This window comes from Perna viridis, chromosome 3, assembly GCF_037379345.1.
Source record: "Perna viridis isolate PV_CMFRI_1.1 ecotype Kerala chromosome 3, ASM3737934v1, whole genome shotgun sequence".
Lineage (NCBI taxonomy): Eukaryota > Metazoa > Mollusca > Bivalvia > Mytilida > Mytilidae > Perna > Perna viridis.
Window position 1 is genome coordinate 30,179,811 of NC_142447.1, and position 22,191 is coordinate 30,202,001.

Below are 22,191 nucleotides of genomic sequence, written 5' to 3' on the forward strand. Positions count from 1 at the left end.
TGGAGTGGGGTACCCCTGGCGTGTTACATGCTGGGGTTGTCAGGCTATACTACGGAAAACCTGACCGCAAACCATAGTGGTGCACCGTGTTGGGAAAGATGTAACGTTCCTCGCACGTTAAAGAACCCTACTGTGGTATTCTCCCGGAGTAGGAACCATAGGGCTCCGCCACAGGAGGCTAAATTGCCCGACCCAACCCACTTCTCCCAATTTCCAGTGGCAATCAAATTTGTCGACCCCATTGTCCTTGTGTCCCATCCCTTTTTCATTTCATCATCATTTTCATCATCTGAATATAGCTGAAATATTGCTGCTCGGACGTTAAACCCCAACAAACAAACGACCGCTTTTGTGATACAGCCGCCTTTATTCCATGTAAAAGCATTCCAGCTTTTACTAAGAGAATTGTTTAAAATATAAAATAACTGTGTAAGTTTTATTATCATTTAAAATTTTAATTGATATGGTTTTACTTTATCCTCGAAATTCTTGTAAGACGTTAATACATGCCCTTAATGTTTTGACAATTGATCAATGGAAGGAGTCGGTGTATTTCGTCCCTCGTGTTCACATGTCATACCTTGAGAAATGTGAATATTTTTTGCTTACCAATGGTTCAAACTTGTCTAATTTTTGGTATTCTGTTCCAATATCTTGCCAGTTTCTTTTATTGTGGTCTAGCCGTCATTAACCATTTGAGGTATATTTAAAGAGTGTTTTGAACTGTAAAAGCGATAAGTTTATTGGAGGGTATTATGTATTATATTCACCAACTTACGTAAGAATCTTTTGGCAGAAGAGTTTTCATTACTTATCTGATATTTTGTATTTATTTTATGTGTTTCCGTTCTAAATTGATACGAGGTTTCAGAAATTGAAAATCAATTAACATTTGTTGGTATTTCAATCATACTTGATTGTCGTCTGCTGAAGATTTATGTTGTTCAATGGACATTAATAGGCAAGAGGAATAAGAAATAACATAATACTATAAAGCTAAAAGCAAATCACGGTTTGCGTTATTTAATGTCCTTTATGACAAACATCCCATAAATAAAGAACTGTAGGCGTATTTTATTCCCATTTTGGCAAGATTCACTTTATAAAATGTAACAAAAATATTGATTTCAACAAATTCTTATATCGCAAATTATCCAATTCTCTGTGAAAAAAGTTGTACATACATTTATATAGCCATGCTTCCAACCCAAACGGTCCCGTGCAGGTCCGGGTGTCAAAAGAATTGGCCTGCAGCAGAGCTAAACTTGTCCTAAAAGGCGACTAAAAAGTGCTCAAAACCCTAGCCGGGGGCCAGGGCGCTGTGCCCAAAGAGCAACTGGGGTCCCGTGCAGGTCCGGGTGTCAAAAGAATAGGCCTGCAGCAGCGCTAAGCTTGTCGCAAAAGACGACTAAATAGTGCTCAGGAACCTAGCCGGGGGTTAGGCGCTCTGCCCACAGAGCAACTGGGATGTGTACCCCTGGCGTGTTACATGCTGGGGTTGTCAGGCTATAATACGGAAAACCTGACCGCAAACCATAGTGGTGCACCGTGTTGGGAAAGATGCCAAGTTCCTCGCACGTTAAAGAACCCTGCTGTAGTATTCGATAGGAGTAGGAACCTTTGCGCTCCGTCACAGGAGACTAAATTGCCCGACCCTACCCATCCTCTCCCTTTTCTAGTGGTAATCTAAATTTGTCGACCCTGTTGCCCTTGTGTCCCATCCCTTTTTTATTTCATCATTTCATATTCATCGTCTGAATATAGCTGAAATATTGCTGCTTGGACGTTAAGCCCCAACAAACAAACAAAACAGGGAAACTGGGTTGTGTGCCCCAGGTGGTGGAATGGGGAATCCCTAGCGTGTTACATGCTGGGGTTGTCAGGCTATAATACGGAAAACCTGACCGCAAAACATAGTGGTCCACTGTGTTGAAAAAGATGTTCATGAACATCCCGCCTATCCCGGCTAGGCCTCTGAGCACTATTTAGTCGCCTTTTACGACAAGCTTAGCGCTGCTGCAGACCTACTCTTTTGACACCCAGACATGCACTGCTGATATAGATCGGAACAAACGTGTTCACACCCAAATTTTATGAACATTCGTGATGTGCAAAAGCCACTACGACCTAATACTAGCTACTTAAGTATCACAAATGTTCACATATTATATTTTAGCCAGATTCCATCGAACAAAAACATTTAAATCTTCACTCTAGATTATGATCTCTTAAAACAGTGTTCTAATCCTTTGTCTTATTACGACAAATCATAGAAGAATATCATAATTCCTTTCATAGATGAAGCTTAATTATAATTTATTTAGCGAAATGTGGTAGATTTTTTAATTTCAATATACCTTTTTTTTGTAATAAATAATAGTATGCCTCATTTTTACCTCTGCTGATTGGCTATCTGAGCTATTACCATCACTTGGCGTCTATAGTTATTTTTTAACAAACTTCTGAAATCTTAATTCAATGACACTTGGAAGGATGCACGTAGTTTCTAAGGGTGTCTTACACAATTTTATTCTTTTTTATCCTTTAAAAAACATGGCCATCGTAACTAAAACAGACCATGGATGTTTTATTAAATCTATCAACCGAGAAACAAGCTATGAACAGCAGCAACTCTTGGCTGCCATAAATAATTTCGGATTCTTGTCACTTTCGTAGAAGTAAAATGTCTAATGTGTTACACTATGGATTGAGCAAGAAACTTCAATAGAAAAGCCAAGATGTCATTTTTGCAATGTTAAAAACTGTAAGCAACATGACAGTAATGAGTTCCAAGTGTGAACATTCATATAGCAAACTTGGCTCATTAAAACATTTCTTCGTGCAACTATGGGTTAAGATTGTTTGACTGGGCTAGATTTACATGTGCATTACAATCTAAGCCTTATCTTGGTAATATTGTGGACACGCTTCCTCGCAAACTCCAAAGCAGCTCCAGTTCCGAACCGTTGACGTTCATCCACTAATCACTGTATTCGGCTTTTTTCGTTTGTCGAACTTCGCCGAAGTGACCTTCAGTTGAACTCGGGTTGCCAGTGAAGTCAACATGGCTGACCACGTTGCAGGCAGTACACCCTAGCTTTAATATCACGATTTTAATTGTATGCAAGAATGGTAAAGTGTTACGAATGTTTGACGGCGATGAATATTCATTTTATAAAAATTCTGGAATGGCAAAAGTAGTGCCGGCATGGAAGAGACCAATGCTCCGGAATTTGGTTTCCTCGCAAACATTCAAGGAAAATGAAAGTTGAGTTAAACGATGCAACATGAGTGTAACTAGCATTTTTATTAAATGTGAAAGGAATGTCTTCTAAAGTAATAAAGTTATTTTGTTATTTTTGTCTTTTTTCACATTTTGGATTTTGGTGACACACACCACACCCCCCAAAGAAAATGTCAGGATACACGGCTGCTTTGCTTAAATTTTCAAGATTGTCTAACTACTTAGTTTATAGTCATTGTCCTTTTTATTTCACTTTTCCTGCTTTTCAGATTTTGTTTTTTTAAATTTAATTTATACAGTTAATTTAGAACATTTGACTGCAATAACAAAGAAGACTTTTTCATAATTAAAACTTCAGAAAAATCGGTTATAGAGTTATGGCCCCAGAAAAAAAACAATTTGAGTTTTGTTTGTTTGTTGGGTTTGTTTGTTGGGGTTTAATGTCCGAGCAGCAATATTTCAGCTATATTCAGACAATGAACATGAAATGGATGATATAATGAACATGAAATGAAAAAAAAGGATGGGTCACAAGGATAATAGGGTCGACAAATTTTGATTGCCACTGCAAAAAGGGGGGATGGGTAAGATCGGGCAATTTATCCTCCTGTGGCGGAGCGCAAAGGTTCCTACTCCTATCGAATACCACAGCAGGGTTCTTTAACGTGCGAGGAACGTGGCATCTTTCTCAACACGGTGCACCACTATGGTTTGCGGTCAGGTTTTCCGTATTATAGCCTGACAACCCAAGCATGTAACACGCCAGGGGTACCCCATTCCACCACCTGGGGCACACATCCCAGTTGCTCTGTGGGCAGAGCGCCTAGCCCTCGGCTAGGTTTCTAAGCACTATTTAGTCGCCTTATACGACAAGCTTAGCGCTGCTGCAGGCCTATTCTTTTATCACCCGGACCTGCACGGGGGCGTGTTTGTTGGGGTTTAACGTCCGAGCAGCAATATTTCAGCTATATTCAGACGATGAACATGAAATTGGTGATAAAATGAACACGTAATTACGATGAAATGAAAACAGGATGGGACACAAGGACAATGGGGTCGACAAATTTTGATTGCTACTGGAAATAGGGAGTTTGTTTGTTGGGGTTTAACGTCCGAGCAGCAATATTTCAGCTATATTCAGACAATGAACATGAAATGGATGATTAAATGAACATGAAATGAAAAAAAGGATGGGACACAAGGATAATAGGATCGACAAATTTTGATTGCCACTAGAAAAAGGGGGGATGGGTAAGATCGGGCAATTTAGCCTCCTGTGGCGGAGCGCAAAGGTTCCTACTCCTATCGAATACCACAGCAGGGTTCTTTAACGTGCGAGAAACGTGGCATCTTTCCCAACAAGGTGCACCACTATGGTTTGCGGTCAGGTTTTCCGTATTATAGCCTGACAACCCCAGCATGTAACACGCCAGGGGTACCCCATTCCAGTTGCTCTGTAGGCAGAGCGCCTAGCCCCCGGCTAGGTTTCTGAGCACTATTTAGTCGCCTTTTACGACAAGCTTAGCGCTGCTGCAGGCCTATTCTTTTAACACCCGGACCTGCACGGGGCGGAAATAGGAAGAGTTTTGTTTGTTTGTTGGGGTTTAACGTCCGAGCAGCAATATTTCAGCTATATTCAGACAATGAACATGAAATGGATGACAAAATGAACATGAAATGAAAAAAAGGATGGGTCACAAGGATAATAGGGTCGACAAATTTTTATTGCCACTGGAAAAAGGGGCATGGGTAAGGTCGGGCAATTTAGCCTCCTGTGGCGGAGCGCAAAGGTTCCTACTCCTATCGAATACCACAGCAGGGTTCTTTAACGTGCGAGGAACGTGGCATCGTTCCCAACACGGTGCACCACTATGGTTTGCGGTCAGGTTTTCCGTATTATAGCCTGACAACCCCAGCATGTAACACGCCAGGGGTACCCCATTCCACCACCTGGGACACACATCCCAGTTGCTCTGTGGGCAGAGCGCCTAGCCCCCGGCTAGGTTTCTGAGCACTATTTAGTCGCCTTTTACGACAAGCTTAGCGCGGCTGCAGGCCTATTCTTTTAACACCCGGACCTGCACGGGGCCGATGAAAATGAAGTGGTTGATAAAATGAATATGAAATTCTCAGGTGAGTAATTTGGAATAATTATAGTCTCTTGTTATACATATTGTTGTTTCTGTCAGTTTTCAAGATTTTCTCTTATCTACGTATATATGACGTGTCATTTTAATTTCTTAAATACAGACCTTTAAGTCTCTAATAGTATCTACGGAATAGTGATTAATAACTTTCACTTATTGATCAACAATGCCTTAACTAAATAAAGTTTGACTCCTGTTCATTCCACGCCCCGTGCAGGTCCGGATGTTAAAAGAATAGGCCTGCAGCAGCGCTAAGCTTGTCGTAAAAGGCAACTAAATAGTGCTCAGAATCCTAGCCGGGGGCTAGGGCGCTTTGCCCACAGAGGAACTGGAATGGGGTACCCCTGGCGTGTTACATGCTGGGGTTGTCAGGCTATAATACGGAAAACCTGACAGCAACCATAGTGGTGCACAGTGTTGGGAAAGATGCCACGTTCACAGGCGGCTAAATTGCCCGACCCTACCCACCTCTCCCATTTTCCAGTGGCAATCAAAATTTGTCGACCCTATTGTCCTTGTGTCCAATCCCTTTTTCATTTCATCATTTCATGTTCATTTTATCATCAATTTTATGTTCATTGTCTGAATATAGCTGAAATATTGCTGCTCGGACGTTAAACCCCAACAAACAAACAAACAAATGTTCATTCCACATGTAAACACGAAGGCCAAAAGTGTAATTGACAGTGATATTATGGAAACCAGAGTGAAGTAACTATTCAAAGTTTCCTTTTTTATATTAAAAGTAATTTAAGGAATGTAATAAAGAACATAAAAACGAGCAACCTGGACTTCACTAAAAACTGAGGGCATGGACCAGGAGCACTGATAGAGTAATCGTCCACTGCTTTTTCTGGAAACACACGTCGAGCTGCTTATAAAATGTTACGTCCGGGTAGACAACTATAACAGGGTGAACAAATATGTTATCATGCTGCGAAGGGAAAATACTGTACAAACATCACAACTCGCCTACGCAAAAATTTTAATGAGCAAACGAAAAACAATCTTTTATTCAAGTTGACTTAAGATAGATTAGGTGTTTAAGTAATCTATTTCTTTCCCCTTGAAGAGCATGTATAACCTATTGTAGTACCTGAAATCTCACAAACACAATTGTCCGTTCTCCTTCCGTGTGTTATTTTCATAATTTCACCATGATTGCGACAGTAACCATAAGCATCTTTGCATTCTACAAATAGTGAACGATAAACAACTTATATCGTGACATATAAAATATAGTTCCACCTTAGTATACAGTTAACTAGAAATGATTTCAGAATACTTTCTGGGTAGAAGATTTCCAGAATACCTAAAATATGTGTTCTAAAATGAAAGACTCGATGAAAGTTGGCTTTCATTAAAATTTTATGCTCCGTTCTAGATGAATGCAGGAAAATGTTCCGCCAAAATTTATTTATAATATACTATTACCAATCATTTTTTTTAATACTTTACATCATACATAGACTTGCGTATGGTTCTGCCTAAAAAACAGACAAGGGTGATTCATCATACTTAAGATAATCAATGAAAGTGTATAAATACATTTGATTGATTGATTGATTGATTATTGGGGTTTAACCCCCGAGCAGCAATATTTCAGCCATATTCAGGAGATACATTTGATAGGTCCTTACAACAATTCTTTCTTAATTCATGTCCTTGGATCTGCTACTTATCGTGAAATATATTTTGACTGGTTATAGTGTAAAATTTCTGGCGGAAAGTTCTGTAGTAAAACATAACCAAATTTAAGCATGAATATCTCCAGTTGGCAACTTCCGTTTTCATTTCAAAGTTTAAATACATTTTCTATTATGCCTAATGAAGGATTTCTAATCACAACATATTTGGGATCTCCTATATATCTTGAAATATTTTTAATGGTTATAGTTTGAAACTTCTGGCGGGAATTTTCCCCGTTCTTTGTCAGTAGTAGACGATAACCAAATTTTGAGTTTTAATATCATGTCTCTAGTGAACTATTATTTGCACTTACATTTCCTAATAAGTTTCTATGGGGCCTACAAACAGATTTGCAATAAAAAAATATATGGGATTAAGAATCACGTAAATCACTCATTGTAAGCCCTTGCCTGGTTTATAGATAAAGCTGTACTTAATGTCAAACATTTGATGAAACAACATATGCATGTACAAGACAGAATTACAATTAACTTTCATCAATAAGAAAGTGGAAACAGTGAATGTGTAACAGGATACAACCATAAGAAACTAAGTAAGTGTATAAAGAGTAATAACAAAATTACCGACTGACGAAATTTCGAAGTATTCAAATCAAAAAGTGTAAAAGGAAAGGTCATATAACAAATGGCAATAACAAGGCAAAAACCAAAAAGTTGGAAAAATTAACGTCTGCTTAAAGTAAAATATGTATAAAAAAAAAGATCCACTTATCTTTTTGGTTTCGTGATCGCTTATTCAGATTTTTATGTTTTGAAGATACACATCCCATTACTAATCATAAACGCCTCAGCAAAGAAAATTATTTCTTAACTTCAACCATTCAGGGAATACAGTCAATTAAAACTTTTTTATTTGCTTTCCTTGCTTATGTCAACCTTTTACCTTGATATTATTCTTATTTTCTATGTCCACAATATGATATGAATACCCAAAACATTTTCTGACAGACATTTTTTAGGATCAAAAGGTCAAATGCTATTGAAAAAAAAACAAGTTCTGTTAAAAATCTCATAGACTTCGTGGAAGTATATACTTACTACGTCTTACTATAGTTGCATATCTCCAGAATCCACCGAGGTTATCACATCGGTAGGTTACACAGTCGGTGGTCCATTCTGATCCAATGTTATGACAGATGCCATCAACAGTACATCCAGTGGCAGAACAAGATTCCGGTCTTGGATTTTCTGTTTCAAAACAAATTATTTATGGTTTAACCAATACAATATTGCAATGATTCCTTTTGCTTACCTAATTTCAATCAATGTACCCATGACATTGGTATTCATAGAACAACATACATTCGAAGGTAATACAAAAAATGTCCTATGCTCTCAGAATTAAAAGAAAATGAGGCGTAGTGTTTTTGGCCCTTTTCGTCGTAGTTTTAATGAAAAATTGTTTTGATAATTTCATAAAAAAAACTTTACAAAGAGGCTTTTCTGTCTCCAAGACACAATGCCATTTTTCAGCCAGTCCTTCATTGATAGCACACAATGTATGGTTGCATCGCTTTGCGTCATTTACAAATATTATCTGGCACTTGGATAAAAAAAATTAGATTACATTTAAATATATGTTGTCTCCCATTGTAACTCAATTTTTATTTAATTTCTCACCTCTACCTCTGCTACATTGGTATCTTCTACTATTTCCCTGGACAGTACAAAGACAGTCCTGATGTAAACTCTTTCCTATATAGGCAGACATCTTTTCTCCGCTCTTTCTGCATACCCCATTTGCATCCTTGCATACTTTTAACAACAAACATCAATATATATGTATTAAGTATTATTTCAAACTTTAGATTATTTATCAAGGGTAAACACTTCAATCGGTGTTGGGGTATTTAAAAAAGTCGTGTTGCCAGTAACGAGTAAGAAAGAAGTATGAAAGCTGGAAATGATTTTATTTATCAAAAATATTTACATTGTGTTACATTATGTTAATGGAGAAACAGTCCAGACTTGCGCAGTGCTTTAGCCAAAATGACCACAAAATGTTGTGGGTAGGGCACAAACAATAGGGTAAGTATGGTAGCAGGAAACAGATATATATACATTTTTGTCTAATTATGATTTATTACTTTTTTATGTTATGCAAAGTAATATATTCTTTGCCAACTGACAGACGGGCAGGCGTGGTTATTCCTATATAAACCAAGACTTTGTTTTCGCGAGTATGATAAACGTTTTGAAGTTAAAATAAAAAATGGATTGGGCAAAAGGACAATAGGGTCGACAAATTTTGAGTGCCACTAGAAATAGGCAGGGATGGGTAGGATCGGGCAATTTAGCCTCCTGTGGCGAAAAGACCAAAAGATGTCTCAACTTATGCTCAACTGTTAAAGCTCAAGGCCCCGTGCAGGTCCGGGTGTTAAAAGAATAGGCCTGCAGCCGCGCTAAGCTTGTCGTAAAAGGCGACTAAATAGTGCTCAGCACACTAGCCGGGGGCTAGGGCGCTCTGCCCACAGAGCAACTGGGATGTGTGCCCCAGGTGGTGGAATGGGATACCCCTGGCGTGTTACATGCAGGGGTTGTCAGGCTATAATACGGAAAACCTGACCGCAAACCATAGTGGTGCACCGTGTTGGGAAAAATGCCACGTTCCTCGCACGTTAAAGAACCCTAATGTGGTATTCTCCCGGAGTAGGAACCATAGGGCTCCGCCACAGGAGGTCGACCCCATTGTCCTTGTGTCCCATCCCTTTTTCATTTCATCATCATTTCGTGTTCATTTTATCATCAATTTCATGTTCATCGTCTGAATATAGCTGAAATATTGCTGCCCGGACGTTAAACCCCAACAAACAAACAATCTTTCCATCAAAATCAGCGGTTATTTTGCCGACGCAAATTCAGGATATCACGGTATGACAGGTAAGTATTGAAGATGATTTTCTTCCATTGAAAATCGAAAGTTATGTTACCTGCTCCAACAACTGCACCAATCCATGAACTCCCAGCACGTTTACACTCGTACTTGAAACAGTCACTAGAAGTCCATTGTTCACCGAAGGACTTGCACCCGTCGTGTGGGATATCACAATCGCATTTTCTTGCAGACCCTGTAGTTAAAGTATAAATATGACCGTTTCCGTCATATGCACAATAATTTGGTTTTTGTAAAAAAAAAAACACTCAGAGATAGATGGATACATTTATTATATACATTCAATATTATATAATATGGTTAAGCCTAGGCGACCATGGCTAGAATCACGAACAGGACATTATAACCCTCGAAAAACGACGCTAGACAAAGTAAAGACTAGAACTACAAACAGGGTATTCATAATACGCGAAGAAAGATACAAGGCAAAGAAAACAGAATATTCCACAAGTATCACTGAAAAGAACGCTAAAAAAACTAATGAAAAAATATCTCGTTAAAGTGGGGGAACACAAAGTTTTGTAATCGTTTTCAATTAATATTATATTCGATACCTGACGAGCATTGCACAGAGTCCCACCTATTGGTCCCAACTTGACATCTGCACTTCTCAATATATCTTCCAACTGACACAGACATTGTATCACCATGGTTAACACAGCGGCCATATACATCCTTACATTCTGAGAATAAGAACAGAAATATAAATACAAAAGATATAAAATATTGCCTAGAATATGGTTCTGCACCTTGCACCAGAATCTTGGGTTTCCTTGATTACTTTTTACTGCCTTAACCTCATATTCACATGACGACATTCAGCTTTCGGTAGTCTAATCGGATTTATAACGTTCCAGATACTAACTCCATGAAAGTTTAATTCATATGCAGTTGCCTGCAGTTAACGCTCAAAGTAGAGGCGCCTATAGAGAGCCTGAATCGCTCACCTGGTCAAACAATTCAGGCTCTCTATAGTCTTTATAGCATTCTAAAGGTTGACTCTTGACCTAACCGTAATATTGTCAGAAGAATCTATAGTCTTTATAGCATTCTAAAGGTGGACTCTTGACCTAACCATAATATTGTCACAAGAATCATTTAATCACTTAGTTATCCACCTGGTTTTCATATTTTGAAATAAATCTCTAATTGTCATTTTGTCTCTTCAAGGGCAATAACTCCAACATTTAGCAACAGATCTTTATGAAAATTTCAGAGTAGGTCGGTCTCACCATGCTGATAAATTCCCCCTAGAAAATTAGGCTAAACCCTTTAGTTTTCTAGTAATTTCAACAAGTCGTCAATTTATATTAGTGAAGGTCATGTTTTCAACAGATAAAAAGTTGTTAAGGATATCCTAATGCAATGTTTGGTTACAATAAATCCTACAAGTTTTCTAAAAGATTTTTTTTTAAATCCATTCCAGGATCCATAACTTATTCATTTGTCAACGGACCTTTCCGGAAATTTCGGCATTCACCTACATTCATGTAGGTAATACAATTATACTGAACAATTTTAATCCCTGCCAGATTTTAGTTAAACACAAATGCATTGTGTTATTTTCATAATTCTGAAATTTGACCCCAATGGTATATTTTTAGAAACGATGGCCATGTTTTTTCACAAAAACAAAAATCCTCATACACATATTGCTAAACATATTGTACATAATGTTCATGCAAAGTTTCGTTTTAATCTATTTAGTAGTTTCAGAGGAGAAGATTTTCAAAGTTGGAAAAGTAAAATTTGGGAAAAAAATCCATTTCAGTACCAAAACTCGTTCACATTCGTCAACAGATTGTTCTGAACATTTCGGCATAGGTCCATCCCATCATGCTGAACAATTTTACCTCCTACAAGATTTTAGCTAAACCCTAATGTGAGTTATTTGCATATTACAATTTGACCCCTACGATCTATTTTTAGTAACGGCGGCCATGTTTATTTGCCAGATCAAAAATTCCCCCACACAAGAATAATAAAATAGCCTGAGGAACATTAATGCAAAGTTTGGTTACAATCTATTGAGAAGTTTCAGAGGAGAAGATGTTTAAAAAAGTTTACGGACAACGGACACATAGTGATGGCTACAGCTCACATGGCCTTTCGGCCAGGTGAGCTAAAAATGTCATTGCCGTGAATCTGTTTGTTAATATAATGATTCTCTTTTTACATAACTTTTTGTAGCAAACAATTCTGCAAATAAATTAAGATTCATCAAAAGGTAAGACATGCTGCCCTGACTAAGAGAAAACAAAGAGTAACCACTTACTGACTCTCAGAGTCTCTACAATCGCGTTTGTTCTATACATCTGTCGACAGCGTCGTTCAATGCAGTTTTCTGTCCAAGTATCACCATGTTTGTAGCAATGTCCGTTTGTATAACAACCTCCTTCACAGTAACCTAAAATTTAGAAAAAAAAATATTTCGAGAATTATCTTGAATTATTTTTGTAACAACGTACTTTTTAAATAATGAACTCGATACGTTGTAATTTAATTCAAGGTGTTGTTTTTTATGAAATAAATAGCTCGTATAAAAATAACAAACTTTGATAGAAATTTACAATATTCTGTGACGTGTCAGTATCATAAATTGTTTTAAACAAAAAACACAAATAACATGAGACTGGTCTTTTGAATTGTTTTCTACTTTTAACTCACGTAAATAGTCAATAGCAGTAAGATGTTTGAATTATATAGGATAAATGCAATTTTGCGAGTAAATGTCATACCTGCTACAAGAGACCAGGGTAAAACAAACGCTAAACAATACAGATACATCTTCTAAAACGAATAAACGAATTCATGTGTTTTATAAAAACAGAAATTATAAAAATACTACTAAAAGCATATATTTCTGACAATAAAATAATCTAAAAGATATAACAGTGACTGTAAACACACAGAAAATTGTAACTTGTCTCCATTTTAAAGGTATTGCAGCATTTGTAATCATGAGATTAGAAGTAATCTATGTTTCTAAGTCTTGTTTCAGGAGTTAATACATTAATATGATAGTTGTGTGCGACACATTACAATTGTCATTAGTTTGCTCTGTTGTCATAGAAGCTACATGTAAATCTCTTATCAAAACCAAAACATTTTAAAGTAATGTCAAGGGTCCTCAATTATATTATTTTAAACATTTATTCTCTCGAAAATATACATAATTCACACGAACTATTCGGTATGTTGCTAATAGAGTTCTATTCTAAGCATGTCATTAATCTTCCATCCAATATTTAAAACATCGTCTTGTTGACGTGTTTCAAAGAATTGATCTTGTTGCACAAGCGGCTACAACAATCTACCTCCTTTCACATATTCTTTTCCGGCCGATTTTTTTTATGCGGGGTTGGTGTCAGAATGGTGTGCCATTTAAGAATAGAGGGAACTAAAAAGTTACAATTTTGCAGTAGTCCACAGTACCAAACTTGACCATAAGTACGACTTTTCAGTAGGAATCATGCATACCCGACATATTCGGATACATATTCCTGCTGATATTAATTCTGTTTCCAAGATTTCCACTTAAATGAAAAAGCAATCATTTTAACAGGATATTCTCTTTTTTTTATTACATTTCTTACCTCAACTAGATGTAACAGTATCGAAATTTCGAAAGTGTTACATAGAAAATATTAGAACAGTATTAAAACCAAGGGAACAGGAGGCCAAGTTTTCCAAAACGTATAAAAAATATACAGATACAGGAATAACGACGAAACAATAACGTAGCTCTTGTGACTTGTTCTCTTCTCGCGAACTTGCAAACACGTCCCATTACTCACAAAAAATGTTCCGATGAAAATTCTATTTTGTCTCACAAGGTTTTAAAACTAGACAAATTCACATCAGCAACCCGGCGGGTGTTTCTAGAAAGCAGAGGACGCTTACCCTACCGATGCACCTGGTTCATGCTCCCAGTTTTTAGTGGAGTCCGAGTTGTATGTATTATTTTAGTTACTTTATGTTCTTTGTTATATTTGTCTGGTTTCCATGTCTGGTCTTTGTCCCATGATTACATTCTTTTTATTTCCTCTAGAATCTTGGTTCCTTTGATTACACTTTTATTTAAAACTTGAAATAATGAACAGTTCAATTCTCCCTGGCATTCATGGAAATCAACTAGTGACTTCAACTTTTCATTTTTACACATTTTACCCTGTATCAGATTGATTGGATACGAACATTCCATATATCCAATCAATGCGAGGCAAGCGATTACCAAGTTCAAGACGATCAGCTTTCAAAAAACATATTAAAAAATGGTTGTTTGTTGGGGTTTAACGCCCGATCAGCAATATTTCAGCTATATTCAGGCGATGAATATGAAGTGAAAAATGGGACGGGACAAAAGGACAATGGGGTCGAGAAATTTTGATTGCTACTGGAAATAGGTAGAAGTGGGTAGGGTCGGGCAATTTAGTCTCCTGTGGCGGAGCCCTATGGTTCCTACTCCGGGAGAATACCGCAGTAAGGTTTTTAACGTGCGAGGAACGTGGCATCTTTCCCAACACGGTGCACCACTATGGTTTGCGGTCAGGTTTTCCGTATTATAGCCTGACAACCCCAGCATGTAACACACCAGGGGTACCCCATTCCACCACCTGGGACACACAACCCAGTTGCTCTGTGGGCAAAGCGCCCTAGCCCCCGGCTAGGGTTCTGAGCACTATTTAGTCGCCTTTTACGACAAGTTTAGCGCTGCTGCAGGCCTATTCTTGTGACACCCGCACCTGCACAGGGCTCTTGTTATGGACAGCGTCCGTCAAACTTACCTAGTGAATGCAACTCCTCTGAAACCGCTGTGCAGATCATATTTGTAGGATTGCTAGGGGCAATACCTTGTTGATCATACTGCAAACCATTAGATTCGAGGGAGTTTTGGAAATTGTTTCCCTCGATTGAACACAATAGTACCATTTTGTGGACACAACTCCCCTAACAACGCCGAACTGGTTTTATTTAAATTTCTTGGAATTGTGAGCGCACAATAACCTACCAATCATACTGCACAGCCATTGTGATTCGACATACGTTACGAGAGGTTTTCCTGCATTGAACACTTAACTCTTTATGTTTGTTTGTTGGGGTTTAACGTCCGAGCAGCAATATTTCAGCTATATTCAGACGATGAACATGATATGGATGATAAAATGAACATGAAATGATGAAATGAAAAAGGGATTGGACACAAGGACAATGGGGTCGACAAAGTTTGATTGCCACTGGAAATAGGGAGAGGTGGGTAGGGTCGGGCAATTTAACCTCCTGTGGAGGAGCCCTATGGTTCCTACTCCAGGAGAATATCACAATAGGGTTCTTTAACGTGCGAGGAACGTGGCATCTTGCCCCGTGCAAGTCCGGGTTTTAAAAGAATAGGTCTGCAGCAGCGCTAAGCTTGTCGTAGAAGGCGACTGAATAGTGCTCAGAACCCTAGCCGGGGGCTAGGGCGCTCTGCCCACAGAGTAACTGGGATGTGTGCCCCAGGTGGTGGAATGGGGTACCCCTGGCGTGTTACATGCTGGGGTTGTCAGGCCATAATACGGAAAACCTGACCGCAAACCATAGTGGTGCACCGTGTTGGGAATGATGCCATGTTTCTCGCACGTTAAAGAACCCTACTGTCGTATTCTCCCGGAGTAGGAACCATAGGGCTCCGCCACAGGAGGCTAAATTGCCCGACCCTAACCACCTCTCCCTATTTTCAGTGGCAATCAAAATTTGTCGACACCATTGTCCTTGTGTCCCATCCATTTTTCATTTCATCATCATTTCATGTTCATTTCATCATCACTTTCATGCTCATCGTCTGAATATAGCTGAAATATTGCTGCTCGGACGTTAAACCACAACAAACAAACAAACGAACGTGGCATCTTTCCCAACACGGTGCACCACTATGGTTTGCGGTCAGGTTTTCCGTATTATAGCCTGACAACCCCAGCATGCAATACGCCAGGGGTACCCCCCGTGCAGGTCCGGGTGTTAAAAGAATAGGCCTGCACCAGCGCTAAGCTTTTCGTATAAGGCGACTAAATAGTGCTCAGAAACCTAGCCGGGGGCTAGGCGCTCTGCCTACAGAGCAACTGGGATGTGTGCCCCAGGCGGTGGAATGGGGTACCCCTGGCGTGTTACATGCTGGGGTTGTCAGGCTATAATACGGAAAACCTGACCGCAAACCATAGTGTCGCACCGTGTTGGGAAAGATGCCACGTTCCTCGCACGTCAAAGAACCCTGCTGTAGTATTCGATAGGAGTAGGAACCTTTCCGCTCCGCCACTGTAGGCTAAATTGCCCGATTTTACCCATCCCCCCTTTTTCCAGTGGCAATCAAAATTTGTCGACCCTATTATCCTTGTGACCCATCCTTTTTTTTTTTTTATTTCATGTTCATTTTATCATCCATTTCATGTTCATTGTCTGAATATAGCTGAAATATTGCTGCTCGGACGTTAAACCCCAACAAACAAACAAACAAACAAACAAATACCCCATTCCACCACCTGGGGCACACATCCCAGTTGCTCTGTGGGCAAAGCGCCCTAGCCCCCGGCTAGGGTTCTGAGCACTATTTAGTCGCCTTTTACGACAAGCTTAGCGCTGCTGCAGGCCTATTCTTTTAACAACCGGACCTGCACGGGGCGGATTAAGTTGCAGTGCCAGTGGAATAAGTCGAAAGAATTTTGAATATCATGTTTTAATTTATTTCTCGTCTCCATGAAAATGAATGAGATAATATGGCTTTCAATTTTAAAAGTAAAGGTAAGGTAATCGTAAACTAAATAGTGACTAGTCAAAGATACTGCATTCAAACTAAGAGCATTGTAAACCAGGTGTTGTTCATACTCATCATAGGCGCTTAAATATAAAATAAAACAGTATCTTAATTTCAAAACACATCCTACCTTGTACGAAGCAGAACCCAACAGTTATAACACAATTAACTTTTATAGTTTTATAGTTCTTCAGATGAACATATATGGAAGTACATTATAATAATTAATTATACTGACAACTAGGATTAACAACTGTCGAATTGTCAAATTATATATATCATTTACATACTATCTGCCGTAAACGCCACAAAGATTAGTTGAAAGTAGTTAGTCAGAATTTGGAATCGTTTGCTGAACGATGTGTTCGACATGAGGATTTGCATATCATTGAATCATGAAAACCACCTTCAAGTACGCGTTTTGTTATTTATACCAAGCCTTTTGATTCAGACACTGAATCCGGTCTGTTTCTTTTTATTGTTTTTTATCGTGAGAAAAATAGATTATTAGTTTGGGGATATACGGTGATCGGCTGCCAAATATTGTCAATAACTTAAAAAGTAAAATATGATATTTTGGATAACAAAATAAAGGTCAACTTTGATTTTCACAAATACCTTTTATTTCTTTTTTTTTATTTTCGTTGCGGAAATGGGGACATTGAACCTTGTTTGTTCAGTAATAAGAAAAATTTTTAGTCATTATAATTGCCCCGTGCAGGTCCAGGTGTTAAAAGAATGGGCCTGCAGCAGCGCTAAGCTTGTCGTATAAAGCGACTAAATAGTGCTCAGAACCCTAGCCGGGGGCTAGGGCGCTCTGCCCACAGGGCAACTGGGATGTGTGCCCCTGGCGTTTTAAATGCTGGGGTTTTCAGGCTATAATACGGAAAACTTGACCGCAAACCATAGTGGTGCACCGTGTTGGGAAAGATGCCACGTTCCTCGCACGTTAAAGAACCCTACTGTGGTATTCTCCTGGAGTAGGAACCATAGGGCTCCGCCACAGGAGGCTAAATTGCCCGACCCTACCCACCTCTCCCTATTTCCAGTGGCAATCAAAATTTGTCGACTCCATTGTCCTTGTGTCCCATCCCTTTTCATTTCATCATTTCATGTTCATTTTATCATCAATTTCATGTTCATCGTCTGAATATAGCTGAAATATTGCTGCTCGGACGTTAAACCCCAACAAACAAAACAAAGACCTGAAAACCTGACCGCAAACCATAGTAGTGCACCGTGTTGGGGAATATGCCACGTTCCTCGCACGTTGAAGAACCCTACTGTGGTATTGCTCGGACGTTAAACCCCAACAAACAAACATCATATTATCATCAACTTAATGTTCATCGTCTGAATATAGTTAAAATATTGCTGCTCGGGCATTAAACCCCCAACAAACAAACATACACCACTGGAATAGCTGGTACCGCATTGGTCCTGACTTGGTAGAGGCATGTCGAAGAAATGGTTGGTTAAATCCATGTTTAACAGCGCACCAAACTTCTCTCTTTTATTGCGGCGTGAATATACTGGTGTTGGTTAACAGCATTTGCATGCTCTAGTGTCATAATCGGTAAATCAATGGTCCTATGACCTCAAACTATAATTTACAAAGAGCAATCATTACTCAACTTTTAGAAGAAACTGAGTATTTTTCAACCAAGGACTGATATCAGAAAAAAAAGGTAAGATGTATTTTGTTTGTTGGGATTTAACGTCCGAGCAGCAATATTTCAGCTATATTCAGACGATGAATATGAAATTGACGATAAAATGAACATGAAATGATGATGGATGGGACACAAGTACTAATTTTGATTGCCACTGGAAATAGGGAGAGGTGGGTAGGGTCGGGCAATTTAGCCTCCTGTGCCGGAGCCCTATGGTTCCTACTCCGGGAGAATACCATAGTAGGCATCTTTCCCAACACGGTGCAACACTATGGTTTGCGGTCAGGTTTTCCGTATTATAGCCTGACAACCCCAGCATGTAACACGCCAGGGGTACCCCATTCCACCACCTGAAGCACACATCCCAGTTGCTCTGTGGACAGAGCGCCCTAGCCCCCGGCTAAGGTTCTGAGCACTATATAACCGCCTTGTTCGACAAGCTTAGCGCTGCTGCAGGCCTATTCTTTTGACACCTGGACCTGCACGGGTCAGGAAAATTATTAATCGTCTGATTCATCATAAATCTTAGTACTGAGATGTTGCTCCAAGAAGAGGCTGTTTCTGTAGTTTCCATTATCTCTAGCTCAGGGTTTGTTTGATTGTTGGGGTTTAACGCCCGAGCAGCAATATTCCAGCTATATTCAGGCGATGAACATGAAATGATGATGAAATGAAAATGGAATGGGACACAACGATAATGGGATCGACAACTTTTGATTTCTACAAGATAAAAGGGAGGAATGAGTAGGGTTGGGCAATTTACCCTCCTGTGGCGGAGCGCAAAGGCTCCTACTCCTATCGAATACCACAGCAGGGTTCTTCAACGTGCGAGGAACGTGGCGTCTCTCCCAACACAGTGCACCACTATGGTTTGCGGTCAGGTTTTCTGTATTATAGCTTGACAACCCCAGCATGTAACACGCCAGGGGTACCCCATTCCACCACCTGGGGCACACATCCCAGTTGCTCTGTAGGCAGAGCGCCTAGCCCCCGGCTAGGTTTCTGAGCACTATTTAGTCGCCTTATACGAAAGGCTTAGGGCTGGTGCAGGCCTATTCTTTTAACACCCGGACCTGCACGGGGCGCTTTGCCCATAGAGCAACTGGGTTGTGTACCCCTGGTGTGTTACATGCTGGGGTTGTCAGGCTATATTACGGAAAACCTGACCGCAAACCATAGTAGTGCACCGTGCTGGGAAATATGCCACGTTCCTCTCACGTTGAAGAACCCTACTGTGGTATTCTCCTGGAGTAGGAACCATAAGGCTCCACCACAGGAGGCTAAATTGTCCGACCCTCCCACCTCTCCCTATTTCCAGTGGCAATCATAATTTGTCGACCCCATTTTTCTTGTGTCCCATCCCATTTTTCATTTCATGTTCATCGCCTGAATATAGCTGAAATATTGCTGCTCGGGCGTTAAACCCCAACAATCAATCAATCTGTCAGGTTTTAAAAGAAATTACATCACAATGATAAAGACTTAACAATTTTACAAACAGCTTATCTAAGACTTTCTGTTTCACAAATCACCATTCTAGCCACGTTACACATTTATAATTATTGAGTCAACATTGATCAAGGAATTTACTGGTCGTGGAGCAAACATATTTGTGCAGGAAACTCCGGTTAGCTGTCTATTTGAAATTCTCTTGTATTATTTATTTAGTTTCTAAAGATTTAAGGCTAAAATGTAGCCATGTTGAAAATCCTAAAGCCCCGTGCAGGTCCGGGTGTTATACGGAATACGGAAAACCTGACCGCAAACCATAGTGGTGCCCCGTGTTGGGAAAATTGCCACGTTCCTCGCACGTTAAAGAACCCTGCTGTGGTATTCGATAGGAGTAGGAACCTTTGCGCTCCGCCACAGGAGGCTAAATTGCCCGACCTTACCCGTCCCCTCTTTTTCCAGTGGCAATCAAAATTTGTCGACCCTATTATCCTTGTGACCCATCCTTTTTTTTTTCATTTCATGTTCATTTTATCATCCATTTCATGTTCATCGTCTGAATATAGCTGAAATATTGCTGCTCGGACGTTAAACCCCAAAAAAAAAGAAAAAAGAAAAAAAAAGAAAATCCTAAAACATTGCTGTTAGCATTTTATAAGGTCATTGGAAAACATATTAACTATACTTATGTTACAGAATATTATCAGTAGATTACTGGGAAAATGATACACTTATTTGAAATCATCTGAACATATACTATTAAACTGTACTTGTAATAACAATCGTCAAAATTGGAGACAATTTTAGTTTTAATCGTCCTGTAGTTTAAGGCTGTATGTAAATAAATTAACCATACAACAAATAGAGACCACGTGCATTACAAAAAAAATCGCTTTTCTTTCTAATTACTTGGTATAAAGCGTCAATAGTGATGCCCTTGTTATTCCTGCGATAACTGTGAATGTCGAAAAAGTCACACCAACAACCTTTTCCAAATAACAAACGTGACTGTCAAATATGCATATAAACACTCATCTGGTGAAGGCCTTTGAAAGTTTCACGGACCGATATGGTATGACAAACAATTTCCATCTGCTTACATTGACATTTTCAATGAAGAAACTCAATAAAAGTAACAACAAAACTAACGAACACAAATCCGGTTCTCAATTAAGTCAAGTCTAAATAAAATCTTACAGTCCCCCGAGCAGGTCCGGGTGTCAAAAGAATAGGCCTGCAGCAGCGCTAAGCTAGTCGGAAAAGGCGACTGAATAGTGCTCAGAACCCTGGCCGGGGGCTAGGGCGTTCTGCCCACAGAGCAACAGGGTTGTGTGTCCCAGGTGGTGAAATGGTATTGTCAGGCTATAATACGGAAAACCTGACCGCAAACCATATTGGTATTGGACAAGATGCCACGTTCCTCTCACATTAAAAAGAAACCTACTGTGGTATTCTCCCGGAGTGGGTTTGTTTGTTTGTTTGTTGGGGTTTAACGTCCGAGCAGCAATATTTCAGCTATATTCAGACAATGAACATGAAATGGAGTAGGAACAAAAGGGCTCCGCCACCGGAGGCTAACTTGCCCGACCCTAGCTACCCACGTCTCCCTATTTCCAGTGGCAATCAAAATTTCTCAACCCCATTGTTCTTGTGTCCCGTCCCATTTTTCATATCATCATTTCATAATCATTTCATATTCATCGCCCCGTGCAGGTCCGTGTGTTTAAAGAATAGGCCTGCAGCAGCGCTAAGCTTGTCGTATAAGGCGACTAAATAGTGCTCAGAAACCTAGCCGGGGGCTAGGCACTCTGCCCACAGAGCAACTGAGATGTGTGCCCCAGGTGGTGGAATGGGATACCCCTGGCGTGTTACATGCTGGGGTTGTCAGGCTATAATACGGAAAACCTGACCGCAAACCATAGTGGTGTCCCGTGTTGGGAAAAATGCCACGTTCCTCGCACGTTAAAGAAACCTACTGTGGTATTCTCCCGGAACCATAGGGCTCCGCCACAGGAGGCTAAATTGCCCGACCCTACCCACGTCTCCCTATTTCCAGTGGCAATCAAAATTTGTCGACCCCATTGTCCTTGTGTCCCATCCCTTTTTCATTTCATCATCACTTCATGTTCTTTTTATCATCAATTTCGCGTTCATCGTCTGAATATAGCTGAAAGATTGCTGCTCGGACGTTAAACCCCAACAAACAAACAAACATCATTTTATTATCAACTTAATGTTCATCGTCTGAAAATAGCTGAAATATTGCTGCTCGGGCATTAAACCCCAACA

General features: G+C 39.6%; 1 protein-coding gene across 2 annotated transcripts in view; it reads right to left on the reverse strand.

Annotated features, from left to right (window-relative positions):
- The window catches only part of LOC148621812 (neuronal acetylcholine receptor subunit alpha-10-like), a 62,570-nt gene extending 45,590 nt beyond the window's left edge, over positions 1–16,980 (reverse strand). For both annotated transcript variants that reach the window (XM_088576551.1, XM_088576550.1), the window contains exons 1-8: positions 16,911–16,980; positions 12,732–12,783; positions 12,269–12,400; positions 10,548–10,676; positions 10,031–10,168; positions 8,721–8,855; positions 8,139–8,288; positions 6,488–6,583 (exon numbers count right to left, since the gene is read on the reverse strand). In XM_088576551.1, the coding sequence (XP_088432677.1) occupies positions 6,488–6,583; positions 8,139–8,288; positions 8,721–8,855; positions 10,031–10,168; positions 10,548–10,676; positions 12,269–12,400; positions 12,732–12,780 (829 nt within the window). In that variant the 5' untranslated portion in view covers positions 12,781–12,783; positions 16,911–16,980. The remainder of the gene's footprint in view (positions 1–6,487; positions 6,584–8,138; positions 8,289–8,720; positions 8,856–10,030; positions 10,169–10,547; positions 10,677–12,268; positions 12,401–12,731; positions 12,784–16,910) is intronic.
- Between the last annotated feature and the right edge of the window lie 5,211 nt (positions 16,981–22,191).